The sequence below is a fragment of the Coturnix japonica genome, chromosome Z (genome assembly GCF_054131305.1).
Source record: "Coturnix japonica strain WE chromosome Z, WE-NBRP24, whole genome shotgun sequence".
Lineage (NCBI taxonomy): Eukaryota > Metazoa > Chordata > Aves > Galliformes > Phasianidae > Coturnix > Coturnix japonica.
The window spans coordinates 41,206,514-41,220,808 of record NC_140702.1 but is presented as its reverse complement, the minus strand read 5'-3'; the positions used below and the strand labels follow the sequence as shown (position 1 = coordinate 41,220,808).

Genomic DNA, 14,295 nt, shown 5'->3' with positions numbered 1-14,295 from the left:
CTCAGGCTAGCTAAGTATGTTAACTTTGGCTGCAGCCTTACAGCTCAAGGAAGCACAGTCTGATAACCTCACAGTTAGTGATAACGCCATGTGGCTCTGATAAAGTTGTAAAACTTGCTTAAATTAGGCTTTAGGCCAAATCACAGCTCTTACCTAGAATGAGAAGTAATCCTCCTCTGTCTGATAGGCTTAGATTGCTCCTGTGGGTGCTACCTACACTCCACAGAAGGCTAAATCAAAAGGGGATGCTGGGTATGTTGGCTCTTCTTCCTCTGCCAGAGCCTTTTGGAGGGAGGTGTTTGCAGGAAGCTGGTTCTCTGTTTTTTTAGCCACTTAGTATCTGCATGTTAAGAATGCATTAGTGGGGATCTGATGACTTCTCCTTTCCCTATTTCACCTTGTGTCTGGCAATTGCTCACTTAAGAATAACAAGAAGAAAAAAAAAACATTGTTGCTCTGAGGATGAAAAACAAAAATTATTCTTGTTTTTAAAAGTATCTCCTCAAATACAGCAAAATCCTACTGTATCCTAGCAAAGCAAGAAATGGACTATGTTGTTTTCCTCACGTCCTGTTTTCTCAGGGAGGTGAGCACTGGGCAGAGTCTTTTTCTGCTGAAGCAATGTCAAGTGCTGGTATTCCCAGACTGTGCTGGCTCCTTGGAAGGATGTCTTTAATTTCAGAGAAGGGTAGAAGTGCTCAGCACTGCCTAGCATGGCAGCTGGTTTGCCTTTCCCTGCTGTGCCTCATTTGGCTGTTGAGGCCAGATGCTATTCTGGCATCTCCATCTACAGAATGCCATTTATAAGAGGACACTGTCTTCTGTGCTTCAGCTTTCCTAGTGGTCTTGACGTTTTGTTGTACAGCAGGCTGCTAGCATTGCAAGAAAAGTTGGATGATATCTCTGCCTTATGAAACTGTGGGGACAAATGAGATGAAAGTTCGTGGCTTGGCATACGTCTGAATTTTTCTCGTCAGGTTTGGGAGCTGGCCGTACAAAGTAACATGCTGTTTACCTTCTTTTTAAATGCTATGGCTTAAGAAAGTTCTTCCCCATGAGTTCCTCCTCATTCTGTATTTCTTCCTTCCACTATAAGATTCCAGTATTGACTCATTCACCCCAAATACAACAACCCAAGGGAGACAGTGGCACCAGGGAAACTGTGTTTAACACAACCGTATGGTTCAACTTCTGCCAGTCTGCTTTTTTGTGCTTTTTGTGCCCAGTCAATTGTTCAAGCCTCTGCCACTATGGTCACCTCTACATCAGTGCTGTGTAATGATGGCCTTAGAACCCAGATGGCCATCTCAGCCTCTGAGTTAACTGCAGCGCTGCTGAGTTGGAGACAGAAGTGGAAATCCTGCTTAGTGCTGGGAAGGCACCTGATGCTGCAGGTGCCATCCCACAGCTCCTTACTGCTCTCAGAGGTCCCTCCCAGGGCATCTCCCTGGTCTATCCCGTGACAGGCGTCATCTACTAGCCGCTGCCAAGGGCAAGAAGACAAGAAATATTTTTGTAAACGGAGAATAACAATTCTTTTCATCCCTGGGAGAATAATGTCTCCTCGCCTCCCCGGGGCCGCCGCAGCCGGATTGGCTGTGCAGGGCTGCGGGCGGCCGTGCGCCGGCGGGACAAAGTCGCTCTGTGGGGGCTCCTCACTGCCGCCTTTGTCCCTGCGGGGCTCCGGCCGCCCTCCACCGCCGCCCCTCCCTCGGGCCGGGCTCCCTCCGGCCTTTCCCGGGCAGCGGGGGAGAAGCACAGCGGTCCGGCCGTTAGCGCCCAGGCGGCGATGTTACTATGGGAGCGACGCAGGGCTCCGCCGGCAGCGAACCGCCAGGGCCCGCGGGGGAGGCGGAGCAGGTCGGTAGCCTCCCCGCGACCCCGCGGCGGGCGCGAGGCTGTGGGAAGCGCCGGGTGCGGGGAGCGCGCGTCTGTGGCTCGAAGCCCCGCTCGGTGTAGCGCGGCCGCCGTGGGGGCCCGTGGGGGCCGTGGTTGGCGGGTGGGGCCGGCCCACCAGAGCTGTGCAGGGCCGTGCTGAAACCAAGGGGCTGTGGAAGTCTTGTGTTGTTTTGGGGGGGCTGAAAGTGAGGGAGGGAACTGTGCGAAACAAGCTTCTTGTTTGTGGTTTCTGGAAGAATTACTGTTAAGTATGTGTGTGTACATTTCTGTGTGCTAACCATAACAAGACCTGTGGGGCTTATGGGTATTCGTTAGCCTAGAGTGAACTACCTGTTGCTATTTTGTGTGTTTATTAAGAACAACAACAACAAGAAAAAGCCCATTGGAAGGGGTTTCCTGGTCAGTCTGGGTAACTGTGTTTGTCTTCTGTTCCATCCATCTCGTTCTGGCGGTCTTCCTCATCTACTGCATGTGGCTGTTTTGTCTCTTCTGGATACATCTTGAAGGCTCTTTGATGTGTGGCCCTCGTTTCTCAGCCACTTCTGTTACATCTAATCAGTATTGCAATCATGGTCCTGTGGAGAGAGGCTTAAGTCCCCACACTGCTGGGTTGGTGACTTGTTGTACAGGGGTCTCAGTGAGGATGCATTTGAGCACATTGATGTGAGGAGAGTTGAGATGCTGATGCTACACAATTACTGCCTGATTACAGTAGTTACGGAGTGTTTACAGATAAATTTACTTTACAGGTGTTGCAGAAAGGAACCAGTCAAGACTCGAACTCGTGGGTACTCTAGGATTGATTTTATTAACAAGATCAGTGCAACAAACATAAAGAGCTTGGGTCACTCCTAGTGAATGACATTCAAGCTTTACAAAGGTCCTATATTTATATGATCAGGAATACATTACATCACTTATGTTATTCATTCTCAAGACTTATAAACATATCTTCAGTTCTTCTTTTCCAAAACGCTGTGTTTCATCTTAGGTCCTTACCTTGTGCCAGACTTCATGCTTCACATGTTATTCCTCTTTTGAACTTATCAAAAATTCATTATCTTCTTTCATCCGAGCTATCCGAGCTAGACCGGTCCGTTCCATCTGTCTCATGGTTAAACTATAAATTTTATGTAATTAACTACTAAATAACAATGTCAGCACTATTATTGTCTAACTCTACTGTTTATAATCTCACAATAGTCTAACACCCCTACACGGGTCATGGTTCAGGGCTATACAGGGGATACATAAGTAGCATATTGGTTGAGAACTTTACCATTTTCCCTATCCTTTTCTAATTACTACTTTCCCAAGTGTTTTATTGATATCTACTATAAACTATCTTAGTTGGTGGTGCCTTTACAGCTATAGCAGACCCTATTCGCATACAGCATTGTATTAGTACATAAACAATAACAATCAGAACAATCACAACAATTATAATCCAGATAACTTTCTAAGCAATAGTAGAAAGATTTGGCAACCAGGATGTCAACCAATGCCATGTTTCAGGAAAACCCCATTGATTATCTTACTTTTGTATTTCTTGCATCGTCTTACTTCCCATATTTTCCCAACATCAGTTAGCAATTCTCCAGTCTGATCAACATACATACAGCAACTAGCATTCAATACAGTACATACTCCCCCTTGTGAAGCTAAAAGCATATCTAGTGCCATTCTATTCTGCAAAACTATTTTAGATAAGTTTGTAATCTTACAAACTTTAGATAAGTTTGTAAGCTCACCTTGTATAGTTAGTAAGCCATAGGCCGTAGCATTAGCTAACTTCTCCACCTCTCCTGACACATTCAGTATTGCTTTTTCCAGTTCACTAACACCTAAACCAGTATAAACCAATGCACAAATGCATGAAATCCCATGGGTTGTTCAATTAAAGGATTTAAAATAGCTCTCTTAGTACATCCATAAAAAGACCTATGCCATAACGTTTCATTTATTTCTCGGAATAATCTCCATATCGGGTACAACTAGGCCTAAATTGCATCTTCTTCGCCACTTTTTAGGTAAAATTTTGTATGCATGTTCTCCGCACAGCCAACAGGCTCCTGGGAGGTTCAAAATAGATTGATTTCCGTTTTTAACAGTGGTGAGATTATCACATCGTAAAGTCCAATTCCTCAAATAGGGCCCAGTAGAATCAAGATTTTCAACACAATGAATATAAGTACTGTTCTCCAATTGTGTATGAACCAGTGATAAAGCATGAGATGTAAAATTACTTTTCAATATTGTCACATTCCAAATATGACTAATAGTAGTATTAACACGGATAGGGATACCAATCAAATTTACTTCATGTGCTACTGATATAGGTAAGGCTGAACAAATCCAACAATCACTTACATTTAGATTCTGGGCAAATGATTGCATTATAGATACATGAGAATTATCTGTCCAATAGCGATAGTGGCCTAAGTCATAAGAGGCATGTGGCTGTAAAGATCTGCCAAACATATCTACCTGTGTCACGCCAGGACATAGGTCCCCATTTAACCTCTTGCCAATGGATATGAATTAATTTAAACCCGTCGCAAGGGTACGCAATGGAGAATTCATGACAGCATGAATTATCAAAGCCAGTTAGCATGCCCACACACCAGATTCCAGTGCCACTACTCGGTTCTCTAAAATGAATATTATGGTTATCCCATACTGCTTGGAGCTGAGGAGGAGGTACTCTGGGGTGTGGAGGATAAGAAAATCGTGCTCTAATGCAAAAACTAAAATTAGCTTGAGTAATACTGGAGATATACCATTGAAATGTGCCAAAAGGGGTTCGGATGTTGCTGCGTCGCAATAAGTCAGTATTTCTTTCTCCTTCTATGATGAATTCACGCTGAGTCGTAGAAACCTCTTTCTTTTTCAAAGTTACCTGTTGTCCAGTCAAAATGTCATAATAGGAGAATTCATACTGATACCGGTGTCCTGAGGCTATGCAGATGAGGAAGAGAAGGATGCAGAGACCTTTTTCACATGAGTATGATGGATCCATGCCTCCTAACCCTTGATCTTAATAGCATAAAGAGAAGTTAACAACACACAATAAGGCCCCTCCCATTTGGGCTCCATTTTATTTTTCCGCTTAAACACTTTCACCATTACCATATCTCCTGGGGTAATATCATGTACTTTAACATGTCCTGGTAATCCTTGATAACTATATGCATATTGCTGAATTTGCTTAAAAGAATCTTAAAGGAAATACAACAAATATTGAGTAATATTCTCTTCCCCTTCCAAAAGTGCAGTTTTTGCTGAGACATACATTCCTGGTACTGCCACTACTCTCCCAAATAAAACCTCAGCTGGACTAATTTTTAGAACATCCCTCTAGGGGATGTTCTCAAATCCCGTAAGACAAAAGGTAATGCGTCTGGCCATTTGAATCCCGTATGTGACATTACTTTGCCTAATCTGTCTTTAATGGTCCTATTCATTCTCTCTACCTTTCCGGATGACTGTGGATGATACGGTGTATGTGCCGCCATAGTAATTCCCAGTGTCTTTGACAATTCGGCCATCCTTGAGGAAACAAAATGTGTCTTATCTGAATCAGTTTCTTCTGGGACTTCTTCCCCATCGTCCAAATCCCATCTTTTTGAACCGCTCCCATACGCATCCACACCTCCTGTTCCTCCTTATTCATCTCTGCATAAAGTGTCTTAGGGTCCGATAGCACTGGTATAGTTTGTACAGTCATAATAGGAACACCAAAATTAGGGTGCACAGCAGCTGCTCTAGCTGCTGCATCTGCAAGTTGTTTTCCCTTTGCTAACGCATATTTTTTAGAGCTGTGTGCATATATGTAAACTACAGCAATCTCTCGCAGTTCTTGTATAACCAATAATAGGTCATGTATTAGCTCACCGTGAGCTATTGTTCTTCCTGACGAGGTCAGAAAGCCTCGCTCTCTCCGGAGCATGCCAGTAGCATGACAAATTCCAAAAGCATACTTTGAATCCGTGTAAATATTTACCTTCTTGCCTCGTGCTAATCGTGCCGCTCTACAGAGCGCAATAAGTTCCGCTCCTTTTGCTCCCAACCCGCATGGGAGAGATTCTGCTAGTAGAACAGTCTTCTCAGTTGTTACAGCGAATCCAGTGTATCGCTTTAAGTCTTCTCTTGGTCGTGAGACTGAGTGAATCACCTGCACACAATCGTGTTTATTTTGTTCTCCAGTTGAATCAGGAAGTAAGGTGGCTGGATTCAAAGGCTTTGATCGTTCTGAGGTGATATTATCAGCCAGGAGCAAAATGACTTAGTAGCGGTGAGCGCGCTGTGGAGAAAGGGATTTTTCTGCATACCTTTTAAGCAGAATTTCTACTTCATGCAGAACTTTTACAACCAGGGGATGTCCCAAAACAATGGTTCGGACTTCTTTGGTGAGTTCAGCTGCTGCAGCCACAGCCCGAATGCAATAGGGAGTTCCCCTCACAACAGGATCTAACGACTGTAATAGGCCACAGGGGCTTGTAAGGTCCAAACTTTTGAACTAAAACCGCTTTTGCAGTTCCTCTTGATTCAGTAACATACAAGGTAAATGGCTTACCATAGTCAGGCAGTCCCAAAGCCAGGGCTGAAACCAGTGCCTGCTGAATAGCCTGGAAAGCTTGCTGCATTTCATCAGTCCATGGTATAGGTTCGATGGCCTGATCCTTAGTAGCTTCTTGTAAAGGTTTAACAGTTTCACTATACCCTATAGTCCATGGTCGGCAAAATCCAGCCTGTCCTAGAAATGCCCTCATCTGTTTCTTCGTGATTGGCTTAGGTACTGCTTGTATAGCATTAATTTGTTCTGGATCAATTTTCCTTAACCCTGAAGCTAATACATACCCTGAATACTTTACCTCAGGCTTACAAAACTGCAATTTGGAAAGGGAGACTTTATGTCCTTTCTCATACAATTTATTAGATAAATACTTCATGTCTTCTCTGCAGGCTTCTTTCGTTGCACTAGCAATAAGTAAATCATCAACGTATTGAACCAACACCGATTTTTGAGGTAAAATAACATCCTTTAAATCATCCTTCAAAATCTGTGAGAATAAAGTCGGCGAACTCGTAAACTCTTGAGGTAATTGAGTCCGTGTCAACTGCTTCCCTTCCTATGTGAAAGCAAAGATCTCTTGGCTTTTCTCAGCATTAGGTATACTAAAGAAAGCTCCGGTCAGATCCATTACAGTATACCACCTGGACCATTCTGGTATCTCAGTTAATATTAGTGAAGGGTCAGGAACTACTGGATGTAGGGCTTCCACATGTTCATTAATTGCTCTTAAATCTTGTACAAAAAGATATTCAAGGTTCCCGTCCTCATCCCTCCTATTTTTTGAAACTGGCAGAAAAGGATTATTATATGGACTAATAATGGGTCTCAATATCCCTTCATCGATAAAATACTGAATTTGTTTCTTTAGACTAGGTAATGCTACTGTCGCAGTTGGGTACTGTTTAATTTAGGGGGGTGGTCCAGCTTTTGTCTTGATTACCACTGGTTTTGCAGATTTCAAAAATCCTATATCCTTACTACTATGACTCCACAAACCAGAGGGTATGTCCTTTAAGTTGTCTGGAATTTCAATTTTCTGTTTCTGTTCCCTTTCTACAGCTAGTATATTCCCCAAAAAGTACAGTTTCATCCCTTTTGAATTTAAATCTAATTTAGTTCCTAGTTCTCGGAGGACAACCCTGGGGGGTTAGAAAAGGTCGAGGTCTGAGGGGGCATTCTCGCTGCATATGCCCCAAATTTCCACACAAATAACATTCGGTTTCTCCACCAATTTGGGGTGGAAATCTTCGTCCCCTTCCCCGATTTCTTCTACCTCTGCCTCTAGCATTTTGCCACTTATTCTGTTGAGTCGACTGAGCGATTGTGGCTTCCAAAAAGGCCATATCTTCTAGTTTTTCCTGCCTCTCACGTTTTCTCTCAGTCTGTTTCACTTGTTCTTGTCGCTTCCGCTCCTCATTTTTCTCTTTTCGCATTTTCTCCTGTCTCTCTTGATCTCGCCCATTGTATACAAAAGTGGCTACAGATAATATTTTTTGCAGCCCCTCTGCCTGCCATCCTGGCATATATTTCTTAAAATACTTATTAATATCGGGTGCAGCCTGATTTACAAATACACTAATTGCAAGTGGCTCCTGAAAAGTCTGTTCTGTCATACCCCCATACTTAAGTAAAGCAGAACGGAGTCTGTGCCAATAATCACTAGGATGTTCATCCAACCGTTGCTGACATTCCTGTACTTTGGACCAATTAGTAACTTGCTTGACACACTGGCGTACAGCCTCTACCAAACCCTGTGTAGCTGTTCTCCAAGCCCGAAGCTCATCCTGAGTAGTAATATTCCATCTCGGATCGGCTATGGGCCATACAGGTCTTCCTGGATTAGTATTTGATAACTCTCTATCCTTAGCCATGATCCTCTCTCTCTCTTCTACAGTAAATAGTTCCTGTAGGAGAGTCTGTATGTCCTCCCAATTAGGTTTATAATTTCTGAAAATACTAGACAACATCTTAGCACATTTTTCCGCATCCTCCCGTAGGCGTGGCATTTTCTCTTGCCATAGCATCAAATCTCCTGGTTTCCAAGGTTGATGTACTGTTGCTGCTAATAGAGGAGGTACATCAGGTCTGGCATTAGGACCGACCCTTGGATTAGAATGAAATTCAGTAGTCATCGGATACTGTCCTACCACTTTACAATTTCCATCTTTTTCCCGATCAGAATTATACCCACTCTGATGTAATTCATCAAAATATGCTAATAATTCAGTTTTACTAGTAGCCTTCTGCAACTTAATCTGCCTCTTTTTATCAGCCCAGTTTATCCACACATATAAATAATCCATTTGATAAGGATTTCTATCTTGGAGTATTTGCCTCATGGTAGCGAGACGTTTATCGTCAAATGTCCCTTTAGGTGGCCATACTTCATCGGGACCAGCCCCACGAACCCGGGTTAAAAATGGCCAGTCATCCTGACAAAGAGTGATCACTTGCTTCCTTTTTAATCCTGCAGTACCCTCAATCTTACTCCAGTTACACAAAATTTCCTCTAAGGGTGAACCCTTAGGTATAGATGGCAGTGCCCACATAATTATTCTCCAAATAGAAATCCAAGGTCCAGTAAGAACTGCAGCCACTCTGTAATGTAGGGACTCAAACCCCAGAAAAATAAAACCCAGGGACTTGAACCCCAGAAAAGAGGCCTCGGGGACTCGAACCCCAGAAAATAGAATCTAGGGACTTGAACCCCAGACCCAGGGACTCGAACCCCAGAAAATAGAATCTAGGGACTTGAACCCCAGAAAATAGGCCTCGGGGACTCGAACCCCAGAAAATAGGACTTGAACCTTTAAAAGAGTGGATGCACTTCTTCCGGATATAATAAAAAAATTAAGGCACTTACCACAATCAGCGCCTAGAGTCCCATCTGGGGTGCCAAACTGTTGCAGAAAGGAACCAGTCGAGACTCGAACTCGTGGGTACTCTAGAGTTGATTTTATTAACAAGCTCAGTGCAACAAACATACAGAGCTTGGGTCACTCCTAGTGAATGACATTCAAGCTTTACAAAGGTCCTATATTTATATGATCAGGAAAACATTACATCACTTATGTTATTCATTCTCAAGACTTATTAACATATCTTCAGTTCTGCTTTTCCAAAACGCTGTGTTTCATCTTAGGCCAGACTTCATGCTTCACGTGTTATTCCTACTTTGAACTTATCAAAAATTCATTATCTTCTTTCATCCGAGCTATCCAAGCTAGACCGGTCCGTTCCATCTGTCTCATGGTTAAACTATACATTTTAACTTATTAACTACTAAATAACAATGTCAGCACTATTATTGTCTAACTCTACTGTTTATATTCTCACAATAGTCTAACACCCCTACACGGGTCATGGTTCAGGGCTATACAGGGGATACATGAGTAGCATATTGGTTGAGAACTTTACCATTTTCCCTATTAACAGGGTTATTGTTTAAGTTATCTGTATGAGTGAGTTAATGGTGAACTATGCTTAAAAAACAGAATTGTCCCAAAAGCAATTTGAGCACATGGTGGATTGGTAGACTTTGCTTCTGGTCTTCTCCCCTTTAAGTCCAGTGACAGAGCTGGTTTATCAGTGCTGGTGAAATTCAACTGCTTTAAGTTTTGGCATTCATGGGAAGAACTAGGAACAAAATGGTTAGGATATAGGTTCCTCTTGTGTTGCAGCTGTGAGCCGTAGAGAGTTTGGAAGTAGGCCATGTTGGCTGTGAGTTCTGTGGCAATGCCTGTATTAACAGAAAAGGGAGTTTTGTCTCATCTTCCTTCCCACTTGAGATGGCAAGGAAGGTAATGTTTCTTGTGTGTACTGAACTTTGGTGGGGACATATTGTCAGTGTGGCTCCCCCAGTGACTTTGTTTCTCATATTAAAGTTATTGAAGTCCACTGTTCTCTTTCTTTTATAAAGAAGACTGTTCAGTATTTTAGAGAAGACATAAAAATGATCCAGTGAGACATGACAGCTATGATTTCCCAGTTTTTTGTTTTGTTTTGGTGTTGATTTTTTTTTAGTGATGCTATTCAGACAATATGAAGTTTATGACTTCAGTTCTAGGAATTCTGTTTTTCACAGCTTGTGGTTGGAATTGTAAGACAAATGTGGATTCAGCTGATATTCAAAACAGTTTTAGAGTCCTTTGTGTACCAGTAAGTAGTAAGTTGCAGCATTTTCCTTGGAAGCTAATGTATCTGATGCCACAGAACTGTTTTTTTCAATTGATGTCAACTGTATTTGGTGCATAGGCCAAATGATGCAGTGGAATTCAAAGCTATGTTTAAAATGTAAACTAATTTAAAATCACTTCATATTTTGCAACTGCATTTGGAATGTATTTCTTGCCATCAAAATACAGAACTCTACTGGAATTTTGTGTGATCTGTGTCACAGAGCAGTACTGCCTAGAGAGGCAGAGTTATATTCCTGAATATATCTTAGCTGGATTGTACAGTGAAAGCTAATACTTAAATGCAGTTGCTCATGATACTGTGTAAGAATAAAGTATCATCTAACTTACTAGACAGTAAGGGATATAACTTAGTAGATAGTAAGGAATATACCTTTATGAATGCTCCCAGGCATCTCTATCTAGTAACATGAAATAAATATCAAAATGCTCCTTCAAGGCTTACAATGCTAGATGTTAATTCTGTAGATAGGTGGTCATCAGCAGCTTCTAAAGTGTGTGTTTGTGCCTTCTGTTGTGCCTTGTTAAGCAGAGGGTGGTACCTGTATGTATTCTGGTGGTGGAGTCTCTAGAGTTGATTAACAGCACTTAATATTTCATAACTTCTATTTAGATATGCATGTCTTTAAAAAAATACACAACAAAACAACATAAATAAAATACAGTATCCAAAAAGGAAAGCTTTGCAAAACCCCTGCTGTAACCAAACCTTATGCAACTAAGAGATGATGCTCCTTTCTATTATTTACTCAGTTTCCTAAGGTAAGTGCTTATCCTAAGATGCGTTTGCTTTGCACATACACACGCTGTCTGTGATAGGAAGGTATTTCAGACACTCGCTCCTTAAGATTCATAATGCATGTGAGCTTTTTGGAGAGAATGCAGGATGTCCAGATAGTCTGTCATTCCAAGCTTCACAAACAGAGCACTCTGTGACAAATTGTTGGCCTTTGACATAGCTGCAGAGCTTGCTGCCAGGGTCAGCGCTTGGCACTGATGGCACTTCTTTCTGTGTTGTAGCACTGCAAAAATCTGCTGGATAAAATGCATTTCTTCTAGTGGTCATGGCTGAGGATTCTTCTGTCCAGTGTTTCAGAGGCCTTCTGCAGAGTTGCAGGGCTTAATGAATAACATTTTACTGTATATTTTTTTCCTGTGTAGTTTTGTGTTGCAGAAGTTAAAAAAAAAAAAAAAAAGAAAAAAGAAAAAAGTCGGTGGTTTTGATTCCTCTCTTTACATGGAATTATTTTTAAACAACTTTAAACAACAGTAGCACAGCTGGTTGGTAAAGGTGTCTGTGCACATTCCTTAAAGGATGCCATCATAACTCTTACTTCTGTGCAAGTCTGTGCTACCACTGTTTTGTTTGAGGACCTGGTTACAGTTTGGCTTTAAATTTTTATTTTCTAGCACTTCAGATTTCCTGAAAGCGTGTTGCTGCTTGGCATCAAAGTGGGTGATGTCATTCCTGACCCTTTGGCAGGAGCTCTCTTCAGTTGCTGACTGAGTTGAGTAATTCTTGTGTGTGCTTCACCTCCGTGTGTTACTGGAGGTCAGGCTGCAAAAGGCCTGGGTTCATGCTTTTAAGGACAGAGTGTTGATTGCAGGTGGATGCCTCCTGGCATTTCCCAGAGCTGCTGTGCTCTCTCTTCTGCTTTTGCAGTTACACTCCCATACCTGTTCATAAGCAGAACCCAATAAACTTGAAGTATAATAATATTTAAGATGGAGGAAAAAGATAGGTAGGCTTTCTGTGATGTGCCTCATACACACTTGTCAGGCTTTTTATTAAATGTGGAAAACTCTCTATGAAAGTACTGCTGTTACATTAGAATTTGTGAGCCCTTGGTTTTATGAGGGATACTTATCTGTTCTGATATACAGGGATGCTTTGAGTAAGAGGTTTGACATTTTCTATGTGACTTTTCCTTTGATAGGTTATTATGATGCCTTTCTACTTTGAACAGTACTGTGGTGTTAAACTGTACAATTTCATTCATTAAGTTTTATCCACAAACTTCTCTGCCTCTTGTACTAATTTGAATTTATTTTCTATTCTTTTTAAGGTGCTTTTTCTTTCTTTACCTTGTGGTTACTTTCCTAACCTAGTGGATACTTTCCTAACATCTATTGCAGCAGTAAGAATGAGCTTCAAACTCGGGTCACAATGGTTTGAAAATGGATTTCTTGTCTCCTTGTAAGATTTGTTTGCTTATGGACAGGTACTTCTGCACCCCCCCCCACAACCTCAACCCTCCCCCAAAGAAGTTAATAAGAAGCAGAACACTTAATCATTGCTTTTGCATGGTGTGTTAGAAAGCCCTTGGGTGTAAAGTGTTCTTTTATATGGATCAAACTGCAAGAAAAAGACTGTTTTGAATCTTGGTTTGAAGAAAAGTTGCTGCTAAACTGAGCTGTGTTCTAGATGATAATTGAATGGAGCTTTTCTCACTGATTCTAGCACCTGTAATTTCCTTGTAGCCGCATGTGCAGGATTCTTTTTTCTTTCTTTCCCAGTTCTTTCAAAGCCAACGTAAGACACTGCTAGTTGTGAAAGGAGGAATAAAATCTGCCCTGTCTCTCACTTGATTCCATTCTGGTCAGTTTATCCTTTGTGCGCTACAGTATGCATTGCAGTGGAAATGGCATTGTTTTGTAGCAGCAATTTGGTTTGGTTTCTTTTAACACACTGGGAGATGCCTGAACTTTCATATGTTGATGTTACATGTGTGAGAAGTGTTGACTGAGCTGAGAGATTGCATCAAGGCTTGTAGTTTCAAATTCTTTTGCTGGTATCCTTTCAAGTGAAATATGAATGGCTACAGATGAACTTGGATTAGTGCTCTGGGAACAAATCAAACAAGTAGAAGTTGCTGTCTTAATACTAAAGAAAAAGGAGGTGCTTGATTTCACACTCTTCCTCCCTCCCTACCCTCTTTGTGGCTGTTTGTTGGTTGAATGCTGTCATAAATCCTGATGTAATAATTTCTACCTAAGTGGGAAATGTACATTTACACTTACCATTTGTGTGTAACAAAGCAATTGTAGTCCTTAGGAGGTCCTGAGGAGGAAGCTCTGCTGTGAGAAAAGGGATTCTGCGTGTGATTTGTGAATTGGGTATAGCTGCCTTAACCTTTTACCTCATGGTAATTGATGCAGCAGGAGCAGTTTTGGATGAAACAAAGTGATTTTTTTTTAGCTGCATGCTCCATATTCTTCCACATGCACCTCAAGGAGTGTGTCAACATGAGATTTATAGACCTAAACCGTTAACAGTGCAAGAGCAATTGTGTGGATGACATGAAAAATAACAAACTCCTTTTGCAACAGAGTTAGTTCTCACGATGGGAATGTGCAAGATTGGTTAAAGTTTAGGAGTGAACTTCAGCATTGCTTTCTGTTGTGACTGAGTAAGCTGTTGAGCCATATTGGAAGGGGGAGGTGAGTTGCTTAAGGCTGTGAGGTGGCTGAAGGAAGGAGTGGAGGATAGATCCAAATGGTGGCACTAGAACAGTGAAAATTCTTTTGAGAGCAGATATCAGAAAAGTAAGAATCTGCTTTGAAACAAAAAGCAATAGTTTTTTGGTATGCTGATTAATGAAATTAATAACTCTGTAAGGACTG

General features: G+C 41.7%; 2 protein-coding genes and 1 long non-coding RNA gene across 9 annotated transcripts in view; 1 reads left to right on the top strand and 2 right to left on the bottom strand.

Annotated features, from left to right (window-relative positions):
- The window catches only part of TJP2 (tight junction protein 2), a 70,738-nt gene that overhangs the window by 19,724 nt on the left and 36,719 nt on the right, over positions 1 to 14,295 (top strand). Inside the window, exon 1 of one of the 7 annotated variants that reach the window (XM_015849077.3) lies at positions 1,608 to 1,860. The exons of the other annotated variants lie outside the window; for them this stretch is intronic. Within the exon in view, the coding sequence (XP_015704563.2) occupies positions 1,798 to 1,860 (63 nt within the window). The 5' untranslated portion in view covers positions 1,608 to 1,797. Of the gene's footprint in view, positions 1 to 1,607; positions 1,861 to 14,295 lie in introns of those variants that run through there. 7 annotated transcript variants of the gene reach the window in all.
- Positions 2,685 to 9,355, bottom strand: LOC146753940 (uncharacterized). The gene has a single exon (XM_085528253.1). The coding sequence runs from the start codon at positions 9,022 to 9,024 to the stop codon at positions 7,588 to 7,590; it is 1,437 nt and encodes a 478-aa protein (XP_085384379.1). The 5' UTR covers positions 9,025 to 9,355; the 3' UTR covers positions 2,685 to 7,587.
- LOC146753939 (uncharacterized) lies at positions 2,685 to 9,486 on the bottom strand. Its single transcript, XR_014939156.1, has 2 exons — positions 9,339 to 9,486; positions 2,685 to 4,935 (listed from the first exon to the last, which is right to left on the bottom strand). It is a non-coding gene; the product is annotated as an uncharacterized LOC146753939 (long non-coding RNA).